Genomic DNA, 22,191 nt, shown 5'->3' on the forward strand with positions numbered 1-22,191 from the left:
TATATATATAAAAAATACTTTAAAAAAAATAAAAAATAAACGTTAACTGAACATACAACACTGCAAGTGTTTTAGCTGATGTGTTTGGTTTTACAGCACATTTATTGTTCAGTCTCAGCGTTCTCATCAGTCTTGTTTCAGACAGCAGACAACGTTAGCAGCTAGCTAATGAATAAATTGGAGTGTTTAGCAGCTAAAGAGGCAGATATTTTTTCTAAGGAGTTGTGAGCTAAAAGGAGTGAATGTTGTGTATATCAGTTGGACACAAACATGAATCCAATGAGAGGATAATGTTGCTCTGTGTTTGCTGGATGTGGAAGCAGGCTGAGCTGTTAGCCACAAAACCTTTTTAAGGCTCTTTGACAGAATAATGGCTGTAAATCTGTCTGGAGTATTTTTGTCCCCTAAAGGCCTAAAACAATCCATGAACGCAGCTTTAAGAAAGACACCTGCTATCAGATTGAACTTTCAGTGGGATTTTAATGTTTATATGAATTTACAACAGATTGGCCGATTTTCACTATTTGTATCACATTGTCAAACTGTTGACATATTAATTACATTCTAATAATCTCCATCACTAACTGAGTCTGTTTATTTTAAACTTAACTCAGGTGTCCTCTGTCAGGTCCTCAATCAGGACTTCTGTGCCAGGAGCGTGCTCAGTTTGATCTTCCCATCCATGGAGGCGGTCAGACAGGTCCCGCAGTCCACTGCTGAGCACCAATCAACTGTCACCACTGGTGCTTTGTGCCCGCCCAGCGACAGCACGCTCTCTAGAGCCGGCTCCCCATTGGTCAGCTGGAAGAGGGGGAGGGGAGAAGGAGGGGGACATGTTGGCAAATCAAAGTATAAAACATCATATAGATTAAAATATTTAAATTGATTCAGTGAGAGCTAAACAGAAAAAAATACGATAGATATAATAGTAAAAAATAATGATACATTGAAAATGATCAAATACAAACAAAAACACAAAAAAAATCAATACGTGAAGTAATATATATATATAAATATATATATACAACTTGAATACAAATTTTAAAGGGCATTTCAATGAGTTTAGATGATGAAGGTGAAGATGAAGGTGTATTTACTCTGTATATGAGTCCTCCAGAGCTGGAACAGGTCAGGACGTGTTGTCCTTCAGAGTCGAAGGCGAAGAGTCGACCTCGAGGAACCTGAACCTGAACATTCATTCACAAACTTAGACCTCAGTGTGTCGTTACATTCATTTTTTGTCATCTATTTCATTCTTCTACTCATTTCACTTCTAATTTTCCATCAGCAGGATTTATATCAGACCATCAGTTTGTACACAAACACACAATTTGTGTATTTTTTTGTCTTTCTTCATTTATTTTATTTATGACTTAATTTACTGATTTATTTCTTATTAAGTCAGGTTTGGTTCTTCATCTGACTCTCTGTCATCAGGATGATAGTGTGTGTCAGGGTGCTGTGACCTTTGACCTTTAACCCCCTGACTGTGAATTATAATTATGGTGAAACTGTGATGTCGTCCTGCTTCTCTAGTGCTTTAGTACTCAAGTGACGTTTGTTTGTTTTTGTGAAATAAACTAATGTTGAAGCGGTCTGTGAGGTAAACCAGCTGTTTCCATGGTAACACTGCATACCTGTTTGTACCCGCTGTATCCTGACAAAACGAAGGGGCCGGTGGCGTCCTGAGTTAAAATCTGCTCCGACTGCTTCACCCCACACCGGTGGATGTTCCACTGGATGAACTGCACACACACACACACACACACACACACACACACACACACATTTATTCACTTAATTCAAAAGTGCTGATGCAGCTTCTTTCCAAACATGCAACATACCCTGCGTCATTTAAAGATATTTTAAAAGTCAAGATTGAAAAGACATTTTAGGATCTGTAGACATTTTGTCACAATGTGTTTTCCACAAAATAACCACACACACACACACACACCTTGCCATCTTCTCCAATGCTGAAGACGGTGTTTTCATCATAGCTGAACTCCACACTGTAAACTTCTCCATCATGAGCTCTCCAGCTCATAGCACTCTCATAGCGCTGCATATCTGCAGCAGAGACAGACAGTGTTCATTAATATTTAATATGTTACAGAAAGTGCTCCAAAATCATTTAGACAAGTTGAACTATGTTTAGTGAAAGTTCATGACTTCACATCAGTGTACTGTACTGTAAAATGTACTGAGCTGGTTCAGTAAGTATTTAAATGCCCAGAATTGATTTAATCATCTTTGCTGAGAATAATAAATCTCTTTGGGATTTTGGACTGTATATTTTGAAAGACATCACTTTGAGTTCTAGTGGCTTTGAAGGGCATCTGTTGTTATTTTTGGAGATTCTACAGCAGGGGTCAGCAATTCGGTTGAACGATGGGCCAGTTTTTGCTCACTGGGGGGGTGGGGGGTGGGGCACTGTTATACAGGTGCCGTGAAAACACATCCTAATATTTTTGTTTCTTTTTTTCTTTTACTTCATTCAAGAATAAAATTGGTTGATAAAAAAAGTTTGTTGTTGGTTGTATCTAAGGGCGTTTGCCATATTTCCCATCAGTAAGTGAGGGCTAATAGAGTGACAGCTAGGTCTGTCACAGTGAAGGAATTTCCCCTGTGATGATTTAGGGTGGCTCAACAGCGCGGTATATGGTCATATGTGGTATTAGCGTGTTTTGGTTTTTTTTCTTTTTCTTTTTTTTTTGTGAAAATCAAGGTATGTTAGTCTGATTTTGTGTCAGCCAAATTGAGCAGCAGTACCTGATGAACACAGAAAACAGTTTAAATCGTGTTATAGCAGGAAACTACGTTGGCCTACAGCCAAGTCCCTTTAAACCTGGGATTTATGAATGGAGTCTGGCTGGACGCGCCTTTAGATTGTATGATTGGTGGAAAACTACTTTACCTTGCTGGTTTTAAGGCAGCATACTCGGCCGGACAGTGACCCAGGAGAGTTTGAACATATAACCGAGACAAGGCACTAGCTTAGCTTGTTAGCCTTGATGCTAGCTGCAGGAGGCTCAGGTGAGGCTCCATGGAACCCCATGAGTGAGAACTCAGCACTCGAGATGCTGCGCACGGTGAGTGGGATCCTCTGGAGCCTCCGGACTGGAGTGGGGAAGCCACCGAACATTCAATAGACACGCATTAAAGTATAAAACAAGAAGGGCCTAGTCTTATGAAAATAGAAAAAATGTGAACATAGCGCAGTTGTGGCGCTTGTCTATGGCACTGTATTGCAATATTGCAGTTATTGTGACAGCCCTAGTGACAGCAGTTTACGTTAATATTCATCTGGCAAAAAATTACTCATAAACATGAAAATACCCTCTGTGTTACACTATGAGAATAGAAATGTAAGCAATAACTTATCCACATACAATAGACAGTGCTTCATCACTTCAAAGTGCTGTTACTGACACAAATCTGTTCTGCTCAGATTGTTATTTACCTGTTATTAATCTGGTAAATTTATAAGATGTTACAAAGTCATATTTATTGGGATATACATAAGCCTTGTGTTTACATTGTTATCTACTGTAGATTTATGGTGAGTCATGAAAAATTTGCTGTCATCTATAAGAGGAAAACTTCAGCTTTCATTACAGGGCCAAATGTTCTTGTTGGAGGGCCAGATTTGGCCCATGGCCCACTATTTGCCTACCACTGTTCTACAATGTAAGAGATGAAATGCAAATAGTTAACAGATATATTGATGATAAAAAAAAAAAATCATTAATTGCATCCCTGATAAACCCTGACCCTGATAAACACTGACCAAACAGTCTGATAACTCCGTCAGCGGCTCCAGTCACCAGCAGGTTTCCGTTGTGATTGAAGGCCGTGCAGTTAATGGCTACTGGTTCAGGTTCTAACGAGAACTGGAGCTGAGAGACGGACAGAACGACAAGAAATACATACATTAAAGCTAATGCTATACATGCTAACACTAACATTACAAGCATTAACAGGTTATGATTACATTACACGTTAAAATTAGTGTTAGCATGTAATGCTTATCATGTCAGCATGCTAAAGGTTACATGTTTAACATTAGTATGGCTCAGCTGTACATAGAGCTTAACACTAACGTGCTATATGTTCACATGTTAAGCCGTAAGCATCTTGATCTTAACTAACATGCTGTTTGCTATGACAGGGGTGTCAGCTCACTGCTCCTTGATGTAGGTTTAATGTAGTTCAACACTGTTCAGTTCATAAGTAGGCCGCTAGGCTATAGTTTTGCATATTTGAGTCTTATTTTTCTTATCTCAACTTTAATAATATTTCACCTTCTGTTCTGTTGTTGGTGCCAATTAATTTTCAGTAAGGTTTACTGTTTAAAATATACTGTGTTTTTGGCAGGTTGAACTTCAGTATAAACATTTTGCTCTGCATCCAGTGACCCGTGAGGACATCATGTTTGTCACCAAAACAATGTCAGCAAAATGTGATTGGAGCTCACAACTGTTGGTACTGCTTGTTAGCTAAATAACTATTACTGAACTAACTGGTTAATTACCTGTTGTTTGACAGTTTTGGTGTCCCAGAGTAGCAGCTGTCCAGACACTGGTATAGGAAGTCGAGGAGAAGATTCAGAACTTCCAGATTGACTCAGAGCTGCAGCCGAACAGACGAATGACGAACCGCTGGGACTACAAGCTAAAGACAAGATACTGAGAAACAGAGGATGTTTTTATATTATCAGAATTTATACTTCAACAACAAATATTCTTCATTGTTACATGACAAAATGTCCAACTCAAGTGTCCAGTCTCCAGTTTTTACAAAGTCTATGGATTATTTCTATCTAGTCTTTTTCATCAAGAAATAGTTCCAGATTGTAACTAAACCTAAAACCACAAACTGTCGTTTTTAGCCATGCTAGCAGCTTTTGGTGTTGATTGAATTGTCTTGACATCCATAAGAAGGACTGCCATGAACTTTGGTACAGATATTCATAGTGCCCAGAGGATGAATCCTAATGGTGACCCCATGAGTTTTCCTCTAGTGCCATCAGTAGGCAGACATTTGTGGTTTTTAGTGTCTCGAATTGTCTTGATAACTACTGAAAAATTGCCATGAAACTTACAGACATTCATGCTCCCCACAGGATGAATTGTAATAACTTTGATGATCCCTTATCTTATCTAAAACTTGTCCAAACATTAGTTTATGACCAAATACCTTCAAATTGAAGGTGCTGTTAGCATGCTAACATACTAAATTAAAATGGTTAACAAGGTAAACATTATACCTGCTTAAGATCAGCATTATAAGGATGTTAGCATAAGTTGGCATTTAGCACAAAAAAAAAATCCCTGTGCCTAAGTACAACCTCACAGAGCCACTGGCATGGCTGTAGGCTCTTGTTACATTTGTAACATCTGTTTGTGTGCAGATTAAATAAATTATTAAATAAAAGTCTTAATTAGTGAGCCTTAGAGGTGTTGGTAGGTGGATTTTTGACAGAGCTGGGCTAGCTTTCCCCCTTTTTTTTTTAGTCTTTACACTAAGCTAGGCTATTCATATAACCATTGCCACTGACATTGATATAGATCTTATCGTTTCATACTCTTAAGAATAATTCCCAAAATGTTGAAATGTTCTTATTAGGCTACTTGTATTACCAGCTGAGGACCTCCAAGATACATAATTTTACAGTTCTACATACAGTACAGTTACTTAAATCAGTACATCAGACAGACAGGTTTACCGTGGGTGAGTTTCGTCGATATTCATCTCATAAAGATTCTTCTTGGCATCTGTATCGTAAAGCCGCACTGTGCCAACGCCGCTGCCTAGTAACAGCTGACCACACATAAACAAACACACAATCACACACAGCAATTTGTTTTTTGTCCTGGAGACTTATTTTAATCATCTTTACCAACCACTACATAGTGGTAGTGGTACCCCTAACCCTAAACCAAAACCCAGTATTAACCCTACATTTTCCTCCTGCCTTTTGTCCCAGAATGGGAAGCAAGTGCCCACATGACTGTGTAAAAAATGTTTATCCCCATGATGTAATAGAACACTTGTTAATGCAAGTAGGTAGTTGCAGCTATGTCAAATATCCAAACTTTTATTAGAATCAACATCTACGGAACTACTGTTATCAGTTTAAAAGTATTTTTCATACTAAGTTCATGTGCAGCCTGTGTCTCTTGTTCATACCAGTCTGTCAGGTTTGGTGGCCCACTCCAGAGACAGCAGAGAAGACTTTGACATGATGGTGGCTTTTGTCTGCATGATGGGGTTGAATGACCACACCTAAGGAGGAGAGGAGGAAGGCTTTATTATGTGGTTCGATTAATTATAAATGGTAATTACAATATGCATGTTTTTATTTTCTATGTTCATATAACCCTAAAAGATAAATAGTGGAGATTGACCTTAATGACTCCGTCTACATCCAAACTGGCAACCCGGCGACCAGAGCAGTCAACCCTGCAGGAGGGAGAATGATTAATGCTTAAGGTTTTGTTTTTATCTTTGAAGTGACATCAAAAGCTATGTGAAGTCCACTTCCTCAGATGGTTGAATACAAACCTGCAGTGCATGATGGAGGAATGGTGTTCTCCATACTCCTCTTGGCTGAGTTTGATGAAAGGCTGCTCCACTGACAGACCTCCTCCCTCTGCTCCTCCTCTACTGCTCCTGCTATTTAAGGAGGAGTCAGGGGCTTCGCCAGAGGTCTCCACAGGAGGCTCCATCTCCCCTGCCTCCCCCTTCTTCTCTGATATCTGAAGACAACGCATGAAAGGACGCAATCAGTGTAAATGGAATCAGCGTCCAGTCCCTATAGCAATAACAACAGCCAATCTCCAAACATAATTCAGTTCATTTGAACAGAATAGCTGCTCTAGGCAGTAAAGTAACTGAGTCAGACCCAAATTACCAAGTCAGACAATAAAATTTGTTTTTAGTTCCTTGTGAGATATGTGTTGCTGGAAGCTTGGTGTTGAAGTGACTACTTGCAGGTTACATGGCGAACCACTGGGTCTGGCGAGCTAACTGGAAGCATGCTAGCTAGCAGGTAATATGCTGGGATTAACCAGCCAAAACTGATTGCCAAGCTAGCAAGCTTGCTACCACTTAGCTACTACCAATTAGCAAGTTAGCTAGCTTGTTCACAACTGAACGATAAGTTAAAACAGTTAATACAAGGGAATGTATATGCTGTAAGGACTCCATGAATGGAAGTCACTGTACGCAGCTATTGTTCACCGACAATAGTTCCAGTACACAATTCCCTGTAAAACCACAACTCCACATTTATGTTTGTGAACAGGCTAAAGAAATGAGATACAACATGCTAATTGGTAAACTTGAGAAGTGTTGGCAAGTGTATTTTTGAGCTTTGGAGAGCGCTAGGCTAGCTGTTTCCCCTTATTTCCAGGCTTTATCCTAAGCTAAGCTAATTACCTCCTGGCTATACTTACATACTACTTGAATTATTCCTTCAATAAAACTGACTGAACAGGCAAACACAGATTTTGTAAAAATGCACCACATGTATATGACCACAGCTCTAATAATGCCAGACGTCACCCAGAACCACCCCTCTTGTACCTGTGATGGTGGTTTGGAGAAAAGCTCCTTCCTCTCTTTTTCATGATCCTGGATTCTCTTGTGTCTGGGATGTGTCTGCTGGTTTGTCTGCTGGTTTGTTGACTGTTGGGATTGGGAAATTGAAGGTTCACTGGTTGATGCCTGGCTGGAAACTGGCTTCACCTCCTTAGCTTGGACTGCCTCTTTTGACTTTGTGGTCTAGAAAACAGAGATTAACGTTAGATAAAGATGATGATCAGAAGTCTAACAGCCAATCACTTGGTACCAGACTGCTGAATCTTAACCTGTATCTCTGTTTTTTCTCAGCAATTCAAATAGGTCTAGTGCGCTCATTGATGGCTGTTTCCCCAGGAGAGGAAAAAATGACCATTCAGATCTTTGCAGGTGGGATTAAGAAAGGGGATGTCATCTTTAATTGCCAGAGACAGAAAAATAGCAATGGAAAAAAGCCTACAAAAATGGTGGCCATTGTGGATGAGATGGACTCAGCCAGGTTGTTGTAAGTTGACTTATAGAAATAAAAACTCTTAAATCGATACAACAACTTAACGCGTAACTGGTCCAAACTACCACTAACACAGTAACAACAAATACTACTGGAAGGGTACATCCATCACCACTGTTTGGTTAGGACAAAATCCTCCTACATCCCAAGAGACAATGGCTGGCATGAACTCAATGTAAGACTGAAAAATGAGGTGAAAACTATATGAACATTTGGTCAGGTTAATCACCTGGCACCAAAGATCAGCCAGTAGGAGATGGTCAGTTCAGAACTCGCTTTCCAGCAGGCTTTACCCAGATTTAGGGGATTGGAATTCAGCATGGTAATTTTCAAAATCTCCACTCAATCTTGCATCAGAAGGAGGTAAATGATCTCCTGAAAGCTATACTTGAGTAAAAACTTTCTTGACTTTGTATTTGTAGAGAGAAGTTGAGAGGTTTCCTATTCACTTCAACACAGTCAGAATTTTCTTGGAGCAGCAACTAAGCAATAGCAGCTGAAAATGCCTTGGCTCTGACACCTGAAACACCTGAAAATTGCTTTTCCAAACATCCAACCAACTGGGGAGTCAAACAGGTTTGCAAATTTAGTAATTTGGCAGCTCCTGTGGCCTGCTTTAAGAAAATTCAGTTTCCTGTTTTCAATCTTGCTGAGCTTTTTAACTTCAAATTATAAACCCCTGCCCCACTCTCACCTGACTGATTGGTGGGTCCTTTCTGCCCACTACTGCCTGGCTTGGTGAAGACCCAGTGGTGACCTGAGGCGTTTTCCCTGGAGTGCGCCGGCCTTGTGGTAGGAATGTAGAGAAGAAGTTTCTGGAAGGAGTGGCGGAGGTGCTGATGGCACGCTGGCTTGACACCAAGTCCCTAAAATCACAGAGGGAAAGTGAGGACCTTTAACAACAAGACTATTGAATGAGTACAAAACTAATCCAAGCTGTAATGGAGTCAAGATTAAAGAGCATGCAGATATTGTCTGGTAAGAACAGAGCAAAACTCTGTCCCAGTTCTACTCCTTAACACTTCTCCTCATTTTGGAGTTGCGGTCAGTTTGACCCCAAAAACAGAAAGCTACGAGTCAACATGGTAAAAATAACTCCACTATAAAACAAGACATTCATGAATGACACAATTCAACAGCAGCAAGCAGTCAGCAGTAGAACAGATATCAAGAAATATAAGGTTCAATTTGTGTTATCATTTGTCCATGTTTTACCATTGCCTAGCTTTAGGCTACAGGACAGCTGTTGTACATATGTTTCATTATTGATGTTATCTTTCTCACTGTTCTGACGCCAGAAAGTGGCAAAGAAAATTTAATTTGTGAATCCTTGCGAAAGAGAAGGAGCTAGAAGCCTGGTCACATAGTGACTGCTCACAGCTCACAGCTAGTTGTCAAACTACTGTAGCTGGTGAACTAAGCACCAACATGCTAGCCTACCAGGAACACGCGCCAGTCAGTCAAAATAGCTCTCCCACTCAGCTGGGTTGCCAACTGTCAATTGACAAGTTAAGTAGCTTTGTCGCTAACAGGACAATAAGTTACAGGTACAATAGTTCGAGATACCATCGCCTCGTGTCTCATGGGTCTTTTGTGGAGCAGTTTCAATAGCAGAGAAGGGTTATCTAAAACAAATTGTCAAAATTGTCATGTATAGAGCAAAATATCTTTACATCTACTTGATGGATTGGCACAAATTTTGGTACAGACCAGGGGCGTGTGGTTAATTAAGGGCGCTGGGGCACCGCCCCTCCTACAATTCCAATTGTGATATACATACTTTAATCAAAAATCATTTTTTTTGTTATTGTTGTGGTATATGTGTATAAATTTCAGTTTTTACACTCACATAAATCATACATAATTACAGAAACATGCCATGACTAATGAAAAAGCACTGCCTACAATCTTTGTGTGGCGATTTTCCACCAAATTGCTGCTTCCTTATTAGATAACATTTACCCCCTGAAGGCAAGCAAAACGCACATGGATCGTTGTGGTACTGTGGTGATAATTGTACAGTGAAAGCAGTTGGGGTGGCCAACAAAAGATACTTTTTTAAGCTTTTAGAAACCACTAGCCTTGTCGGTAGTCACCAGCAGCTAGCTACCTAGCGCCGTAGCCTCACCTAGTGGATAAGTCACACCATGCCACTGGTACAGACATTCATGTTCCCCAGAGGATGAATGCTAATGTTTTTGGTCTCTTCCTCTGACTTTTCCTTTAGCGCCACCAGCAAATTGCACAAGCAAAAACTCATTTTGGACCTCAACTTCTACCTGTTTGGTTTTATTTTCAGTTTTTAAATTGTATTTCAATGCACCATGTATGCCAAATTTTCATACGTGGTATGAAATTTGAGCTGTTGTCGGAGCCTGTGATGCAGCATGGCACAAATAATTTTCCAGTCGACAGAACCTACAGGCAACAGTCGTTGCTTAAGTTGGTGATATGTCTAAGTTTTGATCAACTCCTCATCTAATCAGCTCACTGTGGCTGTTTTTTCTTTTAAACAACAAAACAAAAATGGCTATAATATGTCCATACACTCATGGAGACCTAATTTAATGCATCAAAGAATTGGCAGTTGCTTATGTTACTGACCAAGAAGTCAGTAACATAAGCTGTGAAGGAGCTACAGGGAAAGTTGTGTTTGCCCTAAAAAAAAGTGCATCCACCCAACTGCTTCCAGTGATGTCTGATGTGTACCCTGCGGTAGGAGTTATATTATTGCCGTAGTAGTTCCCTAACTCTAAAGCAAAGATGACAGTATCAAACATGTCAAACACAGCCAACAGCAATGTAAGACAATGGAACTTGAAAAAGCAACAAAAGAATGACAACAAAAATACACATCAACAGTTGTTTTTCTAGCTTTGTTATCATTGGACGACAAAAATACAAAGTGTCAAATGCATTCAATGTACAAAGGTGTCAATCAAGTTTAGTCACAAATGTAAACTTTATGTTTTTGGGATGTCTTCTTTCTTATTCTGATAATGTAATGTTAAAGAAAAACTGGTGTTCAATTATTTCTTATTACTTACAAATAACATTCATCTGAACTAAGAGCTGGTGTTGAGACTTTCCTGTTAAAACCACAAACGTCAACCTCATAGTGGCGCTAGAGGAAAAGTCAGGGCATTATTTGCTAGCACAGTATTTATTTCATTGCTATGCTGATGACACCACTCTATATAGGTATTGATCCTGGTGATCATTTTCTGTCTATCACATATGAAGCAGGCTAGAGTACTGCAATGCATTACTCTCATGTCACCCTAACAAAGTCTATAGTGGATACAGAATGCTGCTCTGGCTTCCAGACCAAAAACGCAAGAGTGAATAGCTTGTGCCAGGTAGTGTGCAGAATGAAGAGCAGCGGAAAACAATGTTGTGGACTACATTGGAATGTAAACAATCTCAAATCATTATTCTAAGCTGGTATTCCCCTACTCTCACACATTCTGCCATGCTGGAGAATTTTTACTCAAGTCCCACTAGGATCAGAGCATAAAGTAACACACCGCCGGAAATTTAAAGATGCACAAAATTAACTTTCGCATCATTTATGTCTTCAGTAAAATTGTATTCACCATGACGTCTGCCTCCCATCAAAGCCTGAATCCCATTACACACTTGTTGTGGAGGTCAGTGCACTTGGGGTCAAAGTTAAATTGAAATTTTGCCACACAACCTGGCCAGAAAACCCTGCTGATTAATCAGCAAATTGCTCGTCGCTATGATTCATACAGCTTCTGCTTTTGGTTTGAAAGCCATGAAATTTTAGGACTGTAACACTTGACTATAATATCTGTGTCTGGTAGATGACATTACCAAGCCTGTCCAGTCCTGTTTTTACCATCTAAGAAATATCTCCACCACTTTCGAGTTTCAAAGATGCTGAAATTGTCATACATACCTTTGTTTCAGGTTTAAACCAGAAATCACTCTACAGGATCCAACTAGTAAAAAATGTGGCAGCCAGACTTTTAACTAAAACCAGGAAGAGAAATCATATTACTCTGCTTTTCGCGTCTACTACACTTACTACCAATTTGTTTTAGGATTGATTGTAAGATTTTATTGATCACTTTTATGGCATTATGGCCTTTGTCAGCCTATGAAAACCCTTAGTGATTTTTTTAAGAAAATAGATCGTACTGACAAGAAACAACAATTCATCAGGTGAATTGTTTATTTGGCAACATCAACCGCATCACAGCACACAATGTAAAAACAGCATAAATATTATATCATTAACAATAAGTTAGTGTTGGTTAAAAGCTTTTTAAAGATTTATCTTAAATGAATAAACACAAAATAACTCATCAGTTTTTTTGTCTGCTTTAAAGTGCCTTAAAATTCTTTTAAAAGTGACTCTAGGATGAAGATAAATAAGGTTTCTGAATGACAGTCTGTTACAACTTCACTTGTCTAAAAAGAAACAAAAATAAAACAACAACTTCTCATTCCTCCCTCATCTCGTCATCATGTTTTCCGCTCGTGATACTACTGTTATACGGAAGACGATCAACGCCAAAAACATTAGTAATTTAATTCATTTCCCAATTCTGAGGAATTAAGTCAGGGCATTATTAAGTGAGGCATTACTGAATCACATTTTTTTGTAAGAACTCAGATTACATAAAATTAGCAAAACAACTTTACCACGTCTCATTCACTAAGACGTCAGCCATATTGTGTTCTCAAATTCAAATGACAAATGAACTATTCTATACAGTTGACACACTAAACTTCATAGTGAAACTGACAACTTTTAAAATAAAATACCAGTAAAACAAATGCAGTTACTGCAGTGAGGTAAAACCAAACAAGCTAGCATGCTAAAGTGCTGACATCAGAAATATTTCATTTGTCTGTCCTGTACAAAAAACACTGAAATATGATGGATAGAAATTCTGCTCTTTAAAAGACCATTTAAGAAGAAGATTTAAGATGGCTGCCATCTGCAACTTACAGTACATAATATAGTTTTTGTTTTTCATTTATGTGCTTAAACTGAAATGAAACCAGAGCTCAGTTTATACCTGATAATATAGTATCTCTGTTTTGAACAGTTTGTATTCAGAGGAATGTACCGACTCCTGGTAGAATAAATAACTTTGGTTAAAAGCATTATGTTGTTGACTCTCTGTCTTTTAAAGAGTCAACACATACAACATTTAAAAAACTGACAAAATGGCAGCCATCTTAGTAATAATCAGTCATCAGTAAAGACAGTGATGTTAGTGTCTCACAACTCAGTGTCTCCCAGTCGGTCCATGTTCTGGACATATGCCGGCAGCTTGTGGTGGACCATGTCATCTACGTCCCTCTGGTCCCGACTCTCTGTCTGCAGGGCGAACAGCTGAACGAGAAAAGATGAGACAGACCGGTCAGATACAATGACAAGAAAAATTATAATCTGGCACTACTGAACCCAAACTTCAGCACAGGACAGGAGACAAAATCATTAAACCTCAGGGTATGAGTTTTTTTAAAAAACCAATTGAGAGGACTTTTCAACTAAATTATGGGGTGAAATAGCGGCCTTTTCATAAAAAAAACAAACTTTTTAATCTAAATAATAGGACTATTTTAAAAATGTAATCATAGGACTTTTTTTAATCGAATGAGGTAACACTTTATAATAAAATATGGAACATCAACTGACCTTTTGACTTTATGAACCATTTAAAGCAACTGCTTGAATTACATGAGACTTTAAGCTTGCATTTGTCTTTTTTGACATATTTCTTCTATAAAAATATTGAGTGTTAAAACATTCTTAGAAAAAACACCGTTGGGAGTTTATTTCATGGTTTTAACTCACCAGCTGACGGAACTGTTCATTCTCTTCTGACAGGCTGGTCGTCTTCTGGACTTCAGCATCAAAACTCAGCAAGACTGGCTGGGGTGAAAACCAGTTAAGGACTGGAAACCAGCAAGTTCACAGTTTAAATGACACACAGACACAGTGGATCAGTGTAATGACCTCTAATGGTTCAGAAGAACATTACAATGTCTTCACTATTAAATCTAATTCAGTTACAAACATTAAACAACACACAACATTAAACTGTGAATTTATATCTTCACTGCTGCAGATTCAGTTGAAGGATATGCATACACTGGAAGAGGACAGACAGGAAGTTGTGCAGTGAAACCAGGAAGGTGTCGGACCACTGGCGGGAGAAATAAGGAGAGAAGGCAGGGTTCTGCTCAGGTGCTGGGATAAACGGCAGGATGAACCAATCACGCCACTCAGCCTGACCCTGCAGCTCCAACGCCTGCTTCTGGAAAAACTCCTGAGTCTTCTCCAGGTTTCCTTTCTGTGAAGAGGACAGGATGGAGGGATGATGGTTCAAGAGAGATTTTTAACTGCTATTCTGTTTCAGAAACGTACAGTAAAATGCATTTCCCTACAGGATGTTACCTGGATGGTGTTGATGACGTAGTATCTGTACAGGCTGGTTCTCAGTTTGTTGACAGTGGATCGGTAAACATCCTCCAGTCTGCAGAACAGACGTCTATCCAGGTAAAGCCAGTACTCCTTCAGACCAAACAGGTCAAAGCTCTGGATGAACTGCTGCAGCTGATCGATGATCTTATCCACCTGCAGATGGACAAAGTTTTAGCTAAGAGACAAACCCAAACATGGTCACTTTTTAAAATGATTTGTCTATAAAACATCCTTTTCTTGCTTAAGGAATAAAACGGTTAAATAAAAATGTATACAACTATATCTCAATCAAGTCTTACCCTGAAGCCTTTCTCCTTGTCAGCTTTGATCTCACTGTCCAGGTTTTTCAGAGTGCTGGTGAAGCCGCGGTAGATCAGATACTCTCTCACATGCTCATCTGTTCTCTCCACTGCAGACCCCATGGTGACCCTGCAATATAATACAGTGTATTATACAGTTATGTAATACGGGTTTCCTATTAATTGACAACTAATATGAAGTTGTTTCAACATATAGAGACATTTCTTGTAACAAGTTTATTTCTGTTGGAAAAAGATTGAAATATTCTAATTGTATTGGTGGATTTTTTTTCCTCTTGTTTTAGGAAAAAGGTTTTTATGATTTAATTATAGAAAGAAATTACTTACAGTAATATGATGGATTTTTGTTGTAGTGTAGAGACTGTGTGGGTGCATGAACATTAATCATTCCCATGTTTTGGTCATGTGAATAGATGAAAATATTTTGGGAGAACATATGTTTAACCTTTACGAGAGATCCAATAGGACAGTAAGATATTGTATCTTGGTCTGTAGCTCTGTAAATTTTGTATTGTTGCCTGTAAAAGGCCCAAAACTGGAATAAAACAGAACCTTTCACACCTAAAGGCATTGGAAGGGAAACATTTGTGATGGATAACTGACTTTTGAATTCACTTTTGAAGAAATGGATCCTCTTCACTGCAAACATGGCTGGATTTAAAGAAAGCTAAGGACTCTTTCTTTTGTGAAATACCTTACATATATATATATATACACACACATTTTATAATAAATGGAAATAAATCTAAATCATTATCACCACTATTACAGAACAAACCAAGGTGATGTAGATGTTCATTCATCATATACTCACTGATCATTAGTCAAAATGTCACTGAAACCATGAACAACAGCCACTAATAGAACACCTAAATATCAACACTTTATCGATATATGGGTAGTAATATCATAATAACATGCCAGTTAGTCTCACTTATTAGACTAATGATCTTAATTAGCTTAATCTGCAAATCTGGTCTATTCTCAACATGCTGGTAAGATGTTGACATTTTTGGCTGAAGTTTGGTGATTTTCACCCTGTTTAGTATCCAAACACACTTTAAGTTGACCCTCAAGTACAAATTCAGCACAGTTTCTCGTGTCTTGCTTACAGGGCAACATTAGCTCAACATTATATACAGCATAAAACTGTGACTGAAACTCTTCTGACTTTAAAACAAGCCTAAAGCGTCGTCTGTCCAATCTAACGGTTTCTGTTGACTAATCGGTAGTTTTGATTCCTTCCGTTGCAGACAAAGTGAACTCTCAACACAAACTAAAAGATAAATCACATTAAAATGGACACAGTCATTGGTAAGGAAACTGGCGGAATCAAGCATCAAACAACAGTAACGTCGCGCTAAATGAAGAACATTTGAGTTATTTGGTTTTAAATTTGAAGTATCACAGAAGCTGAAGATAGTAGCTAACATCCGCGACATTTTTACATAGACTAATATTTTGTCCAATTTAAATCATGTTTGTTGTATTATATCTATGCCGAGTTGTCACATGAATCGTATAAATTCAGGAAATGCTTCAGGTCATCGCTCAATATTTCCGTACCTTTGTGGATAATAAAGATTGTCTTCAATTGACAGGATTTTCAGTGGAGTTTGGTTTCTTCGTGCGAGTGAACAGCACGTACCGCCGACAGACAAAACCTTCACAAACCAGACACAGAATGAGCGTACTTTAGGTCCAAATGTCGCCTGGTGTCCAAAGCTGTTCCTCTGTCACATTCTGAGACTTAAATAAATCATAAAATGTTCACAACAACCAAGCGAAAACTCTCTTCCTGTTTTCTTTTCCTCCTGACAGTCATGTGACAATTTCATGTGACGTAGCAGCTAGGGGGTTAACACAGAGCGCCGTCTGATGGTAAACATATCGTACTACATCTTGAAGTAAAGATCTCCAGTTCACTTCCATTGCTTATGTAATGATGTTTTTTTTCGCAAATTACAAAAACAAAGAGTACCTTCACAATTTAGTGTTATAATTGCATGTTTGAAAATACTTTAATCTTCCGTTATTTTATTTATTTATTTGAACTCCTTGACTGTTATTGTTTCCTTCTTATCTTTAGGTACTTCCACATATAAGATTTTAATTGTTTAACATTTTTGTTATGATATCTGGAAAGTGTAAAAATATTTCAATCATGGATGTATTAAAGTTGTGACAAAGAAAAGCCCTCTGATGGGCGGCGCACGAGACTGAACAATATATGAAGTTAAAATGGAAAGAAAAGTCGTCTCTGTGGCTGAATTGCTGCTGAAAAAGCTTTGAAAACAATTTTGTTACTACTAACAAAGTTAAAGAGGAGTCCTATACACTCATTCATAAATGATTACCCCTCCACATACTATCTCAGAAAAGAGATAGTATGTGGAGGGGTTTGTTTTGGCGTTGTGAATATATAGCCATGAATTCTGGACATTTATGGTTACCTGCTGCTAAACTTGTTCTCAAAGTCAAAAAGAACAACTTTTGGTTTCACATATTACAGTATCACACATGTAGATTAGAACTATTTTTTCCCCAAGTTAGGCTATATAAATGTCAACACGGAGGCAATTCCTAATTCTAATTCTCATAATAACTAAAAACATGTCTTTGCACCAGGATGTGTGACAGGTGCAGCACAACTCCAATAAATGTCTTGCTTATTGTTGGTGTATAGTATACCAGCTGTTGTAAATAAATAAGTATGCCATATATATATTTACTCATTTAGAATGTTTTGGTCTACAAGTCCTTCATCACTATAGTTTTCAAATACATAATAGCTGTTATGGTAAATTATCCAATCAGAGAACCACAAAAATGACGTCAATTAGTGAATGAAACACACATATGAAGCCAAAACGTTAGAAAAAGACAAAAGGTAAATAAGAGTAAAGTGCCAATGTTTATCATGAACATGCATATAAGACTGGTTAAATTACAAATTAATTAACAGCAGACTGAAAGAAAAACAAAGAAGAAAGAAAAACATAAAGCGGAAAGTAAATTCCATGAGAGAAAAACATGATAGTAAACTGACTGCATAGCAAAAATATAAATATTAAAACATGACACAAAACAAATTTGAATAATAATTATTAGAACACAATACATAAAAAACATTAATAGTACGTTATATCTACATACAGAGATAATCTATAAAAGATTTCGGATCAGAAAATATTAAACAAGGGTCAACACGGGCGTCACATGGTTGCTATGGTAACACGGTAAACAACACCGAGCTGCTCTGTGTACAGTTACCGTAGCAACAGTTAAACAAGACGCTGAGAAAATGTCAGCCAGGAGAAAAGAAGGAGCAGTGGAGGAGAACAAGGAGAGCTTCTCAGAGGAGAGGAGGAGTGCTGAGGAGGAGGACTTTGAGGAGGCGATGAGGGAGGCTGCCTCCTCCGCTGCCCCCAGAACAAAACATGGACCACCCAAACAACACATCATCCTCAACATCCCGGAGGCGGTGGATGACTTCCTGAGGAACTTCCTCCGGAGAGCCGGCTTGAGCCAGACTCTGGACAGTTTTGAGGCCGAGTGGTACGGCTCCGCGCAGAAACTGCTGACAGAAACCCTGAGGACGTCTCCAGCTGGGGTCTTCTTCATCCCTGATGCTCTCACACACAGGCAGCTGCTCCAGAGTGAGCTGGAGACGGTCCGCAGGGAGACCGACCTGCTCAGGCAGGAGGTGCTGGCTGCAGGGGAGAGCCTGGTGAGGATGCAGAGGGAGAGGGATTTCCACCGGCAGCAGTACCGGCGAGCTGCTGAGGACAAAAACAGGCTGATTGAAGACTTCAAACAGTTGAAGAAACATCTGGAGTCCTACGAACCGGCGCTGAGGAAGCTGGACGACAAATACCAAGCAGCTCTGAGGCAGAAGATGCTCCTCAGTCTGGAAAAGGATCGAGTTCAAAACACCACAGACGCAAGACTGAGTCAAGAAAAACCCAGAAACAAGACAGAGAGAAGCATCAAAAAGAGCGCTGATAAATCGTCAGCAAGCACCAGCAGACATCCAAAAGATTCAGAGTTCTCTGTCTGCAGCAGGCCGGTCAACCTTCACCTGGCACAGGTAACATCTCAAAAATGCAGAAGCCCCAGTTCCTTCAGCCTGTCCTGCTCCATCAAAGCTCACAAGCTTCCTATCAGCTGTATCGACCTGCACCCGCGAAAACTGATCCTCGCCTCTGCCAGTGACGACCGCAGCTGGAGGCTGTGGGCGCTGCCGGCCAGCGGAGAGAAGGTAACTGAAACACACACCTGCATGTATCTATGAGACCAGATGACATAACATACGAGACCGGATGAGAAGAGATGTGAGATGGGATGAAATAACACAAAGCATTAAATTAGATCAGATACTTTTATTATTAGGTAAAAGAACATGAGATTGTGTGGATCGTAGAATGAAATGAAATATAATGAGAAAAAAACGAGTCATGAGACAAGTTGAAAACGAGAAAAAAGGGACAAAATTGATTAAACAAGATGAGATGACATGAGGTGAGAGATAAGATGTGATGAGACAGATACGTTAGAATTTATTTGTGAACAGAGATGAGGTGAGATACAATAGCCTACAAATGATAAGATTAAAAAAAGACACACTAAGTGTGGGAACAGACAAAATGAAATGAAATGTTTCTGTAAGTTACCAGATGAGTTGAGACAAAATAAGCTACAATTCGGTGAGATGAGGTGAGCTAGTTATGAGAGACAAGACCTTGTGAGTTAAGAGGATATGTTATGACATGGGACAGACAAGCTAAGATATGAGATGAAACAAGATACTATAGGATGAGATATACCATGAAATAATATCAAAGGATACAGCGTTAGATCAAATATTATTAAATGCTAGGCTGGGATGAGACAAATGCATTAAAAACGTAAACAATAGAAATTGATGGGAGGAGACATATGTTTAAGATATGATATGACAAAATATTAAGCATTGAAGTGACATTAGATGGGATGCTATTGAAGTAGTTGAGATATGACAAATTATGACAGATGGGATAGTGTTGGTTATGAATCAAGATACTATAAGAAGAGATATGAGATGAGCTGAAATGTCCAGTTGAATGAGATGCTGTCAAATTAATTGAGATACTATTCAGACAAGAAGAGATAACATAAAATTGAATGAAACGTGATGAGATGAAATCAACTGAGATACTTTAAGATTTGAGACAAATGAGATCAGATGAGATACTTCAAGATGAGATATCAATGACAAGGGGAGTGTCCAGTAAAACAAATAGATGAGATTATAAATTATTTCTTATCATGTAAAATAAAAAAAAGACCAGATACTGTTACTAAGATGAGGCAGGATGAGACCAAATGACTTAAAAGAAGATCAGTTAAAAATAAGATGAGATAGTAAAAATTTGAAATGAGATAGTAAAAAATGAGACAAAATGTGGCTCACTCTGATTGGCTGATGTACTGTTATGATGTCATGTGCTGTGTTGCCAGGTTGGTCAGAGGGTGCTGACAGGTGAGGATCACTCTGATTGGCTGTCTGGCTGCAGTTTTCACCCTGAAGGAGGAAAACTGGCAACGACCAGTGGAGACACTACAGTGAGTTCATCTTCATCACTGCTTCACCTCCAACAATATACAGATACAAGATTGACAAGTAAATACCATCATGGAGTGTCTGAGTGAGATGTTGTTCCATCACGAGCCTTCAGAACAGCTTCAAAGCTTTAGATTCTCCAACTCTGGACTCTACTGGAGGGATGAACACCGGTCTTCCGAAATATATTCATGTATTTGGTGTTTTGATGATGGCTGCATTGTTCTTCCTGCAGGTGCGGCTCTGGGATTTCTCTCGTGGCTGCTGTGTGTTGACGCTGTCCGGTCACAGCCAGCCCACCTGGGGCTGCTCCTTCCATTCCTGTGGTCACTTCCTGGCCTCCTGCTCCGCTGACAGAACCGCCAAGTTGTGGGACCTGAACAGCCAGCGCTGCCGCCTCACACTGCGTCGCCACACCGCTTCCGTCAACAGCATCTGCTTCCTGCCCTTCTCCAACCTCCTCCTCACCTGCTCGGCTGACAAAACCCTCGCCCTGTGGGACGCCAGGCTGGGAGTCTGCACTGCCACCTTTCATGGACACCAGCACCCCTGCAACCATGCCACCTTTGACCTAACAGGCGAGGTCGTGGCCTCCTGCGACTCCCACGGCCTCGTCAACCTGTGGGACATCAGGAGGCCTGCATCAGCAGTGGCCACTGTAGATGCTGGGCCGCTGGGTGCCAACCAGGTGGCGTTCAGCCCATCAGGGAAGATGCTGGCGGTCGCCAGTAATGACAGTCTGGTCAGGCTGGTGGAGGTGGATTCCCACGCGGTGAGCAGCCTGTCGGGTCACAGAGATGGCGTACAGAGCGTGACATTTGACCACAAGGGGGAGATTGTGATATCAGCGGGGAGTGATGGGCTGATTAATGTCTGGTCGTGATATAATGTGAACGAAGAAATGAGAAACTGAGTGAATACAGCTAATGATATTTTAGATGACAATCAAATTGTTTTCAGCAGAATTTGGTTTTCTTGTGATCATAAAAGAGACATCAGTTTCAGTACCATTACCAAAAGCAATATTTTCTTTGATACCTTAACTTGAGCAATACGTTTTTTGACAAAAATCTTTTCAACAAAAGAAGCCAAAGTTCCCAAATGTCAAATGTCTCAACACAAACAGCTGTGCAAAAGCTTTAAATAAAATACAGAGAAAAGTGGGCAAAATTATGATTTAATTCAAGAAAGATTAAGTGAACGAGACTATGAAGCTATGAATCATCATTCAAAGCTTTTAGTTCTTGACAGTTTTTGATACTTGGTGATACAGATTTTGATCAAAACCCAGCTCTAATCTCACTATAACAAGCCTATAAAAGAATTTTCTCATGATCATGATTGTCTTTTTTAATGCAAACACCTTTCATGTCGATTCCTGATCTCTGAGGAAATTCATAACAATTTATAAATTAATAAAAACATCTGTGAACCATGTGGACTCAACCCCTTAACATTGAACACAAAAGCCTTCAGTTTTAAGATACATTACAAGATACATAAAATACATTACAAAAAGTTGTGGTTTGAGAAAATTAAAGGAGCACTCCACTGATTTTACATGTGATGTTAAGTTTGCTGGTCATGGTTGTATAGGTATAAAATGTTATATAATGTTATATAATGTCTTCTGTGGCTCTGGACGAGCTTTTACGAGTGAAAAAATAATGATGTCATAGCACAGGGCTATCTTATTGGGCTTGGACAT

At 39.3% G+C, this 22,191-nt stretch overlaps 2 protein-coding genes across 4 annotated transcripts; one reads left to right on the forward strand and one right to left on the reverse strand.

Moving 5' to 3' along the window:
- Positions 1-460: 460 nt before the first annotated feature.
- Positions 461-18,214, reverse strand: wdr91 (WD repeat domain 91). Of its 3 annotated transcripts, none has more exons than XM_042394227.1 (18): positions 18,155-18,214; positions 14,861-14,990; positions 14,535-14,714; positions 14,223-14,430; positions 13,932-14,014; positions 13,357-13,466; positions 8,790-8,961; positions 7,591-7,788; positions 6,568-6,761; positions 6,411-6,465; positions 6,193-6,288; positions 5,729-5,823; positions 4,535-4,688; positions 3,791-3,899; positions 1,958-2,070; positions 1,638-1,745; positions 1,098-1,187; positions 461-801 (listed from the first exon to the last, which is right to left on the reverse strand). In XM_042394227.1, exons 2-18 carry the CDS (start codon positions 14,981-14,983, stop codon positions 637-639), a joined length of 2,253 nt encoding a protein of 750 aa, XP_042250161.1. In that variant the 5' UTR covers positions 14,984-14,990; positions 18,155-18,214; the 3' UTR covers positions 461-636. The 3 variants fall into 3 exon arrangements, with proteins under 3 accessions (XP_042250161.1, XP_042250159.1, XP_042250160.1); XM_042394225.1 differs by lacking the exon at positions 18,155-18,214 and adding an exon at positions 16,448-16,713; XM_042394226.1 differs by lacking the exon at positions 18,155-18,214 and adding an exon at positions 15,485-15,523.
- LOC121885089 (sperm-associated antigen 16 protein) lies at positions 18,156-21,819 on the forward strand. The gene is made up of 3 exons (XM_042394228.1): positions 18,156-19,142; positions 20,381-20,485; positions 20,719-21,819. Exons 1-3 carry the CDS (start codon positions 18,186-18,188, stop codon positions 21,364-21,366), a joined length of 1,710 nt encoding a protein of 569 aa, XP_042250162.1. The 5' UTR covers positions 18,156-18,185; the 3' UTR covers positions 21,367-21,819.
- The last annotated feature ends 372 nt before the right edge of the window (positions 21,820-22,191 follow it).

The sequence above is a fragment of the Thunnus maccoyii genome, chromosome 19 (genome assembly GCF_910596095.1).
Source record: "Thunnus maccoyii chromosome 19, fThuMac1.1, whole genome shotgun sequence".
NCBI lineage: Eukaryota > Metazoa > Chordata > Actinopteri > Scombriformes > Scombridae > Thunnus > Thunnus maccoyii.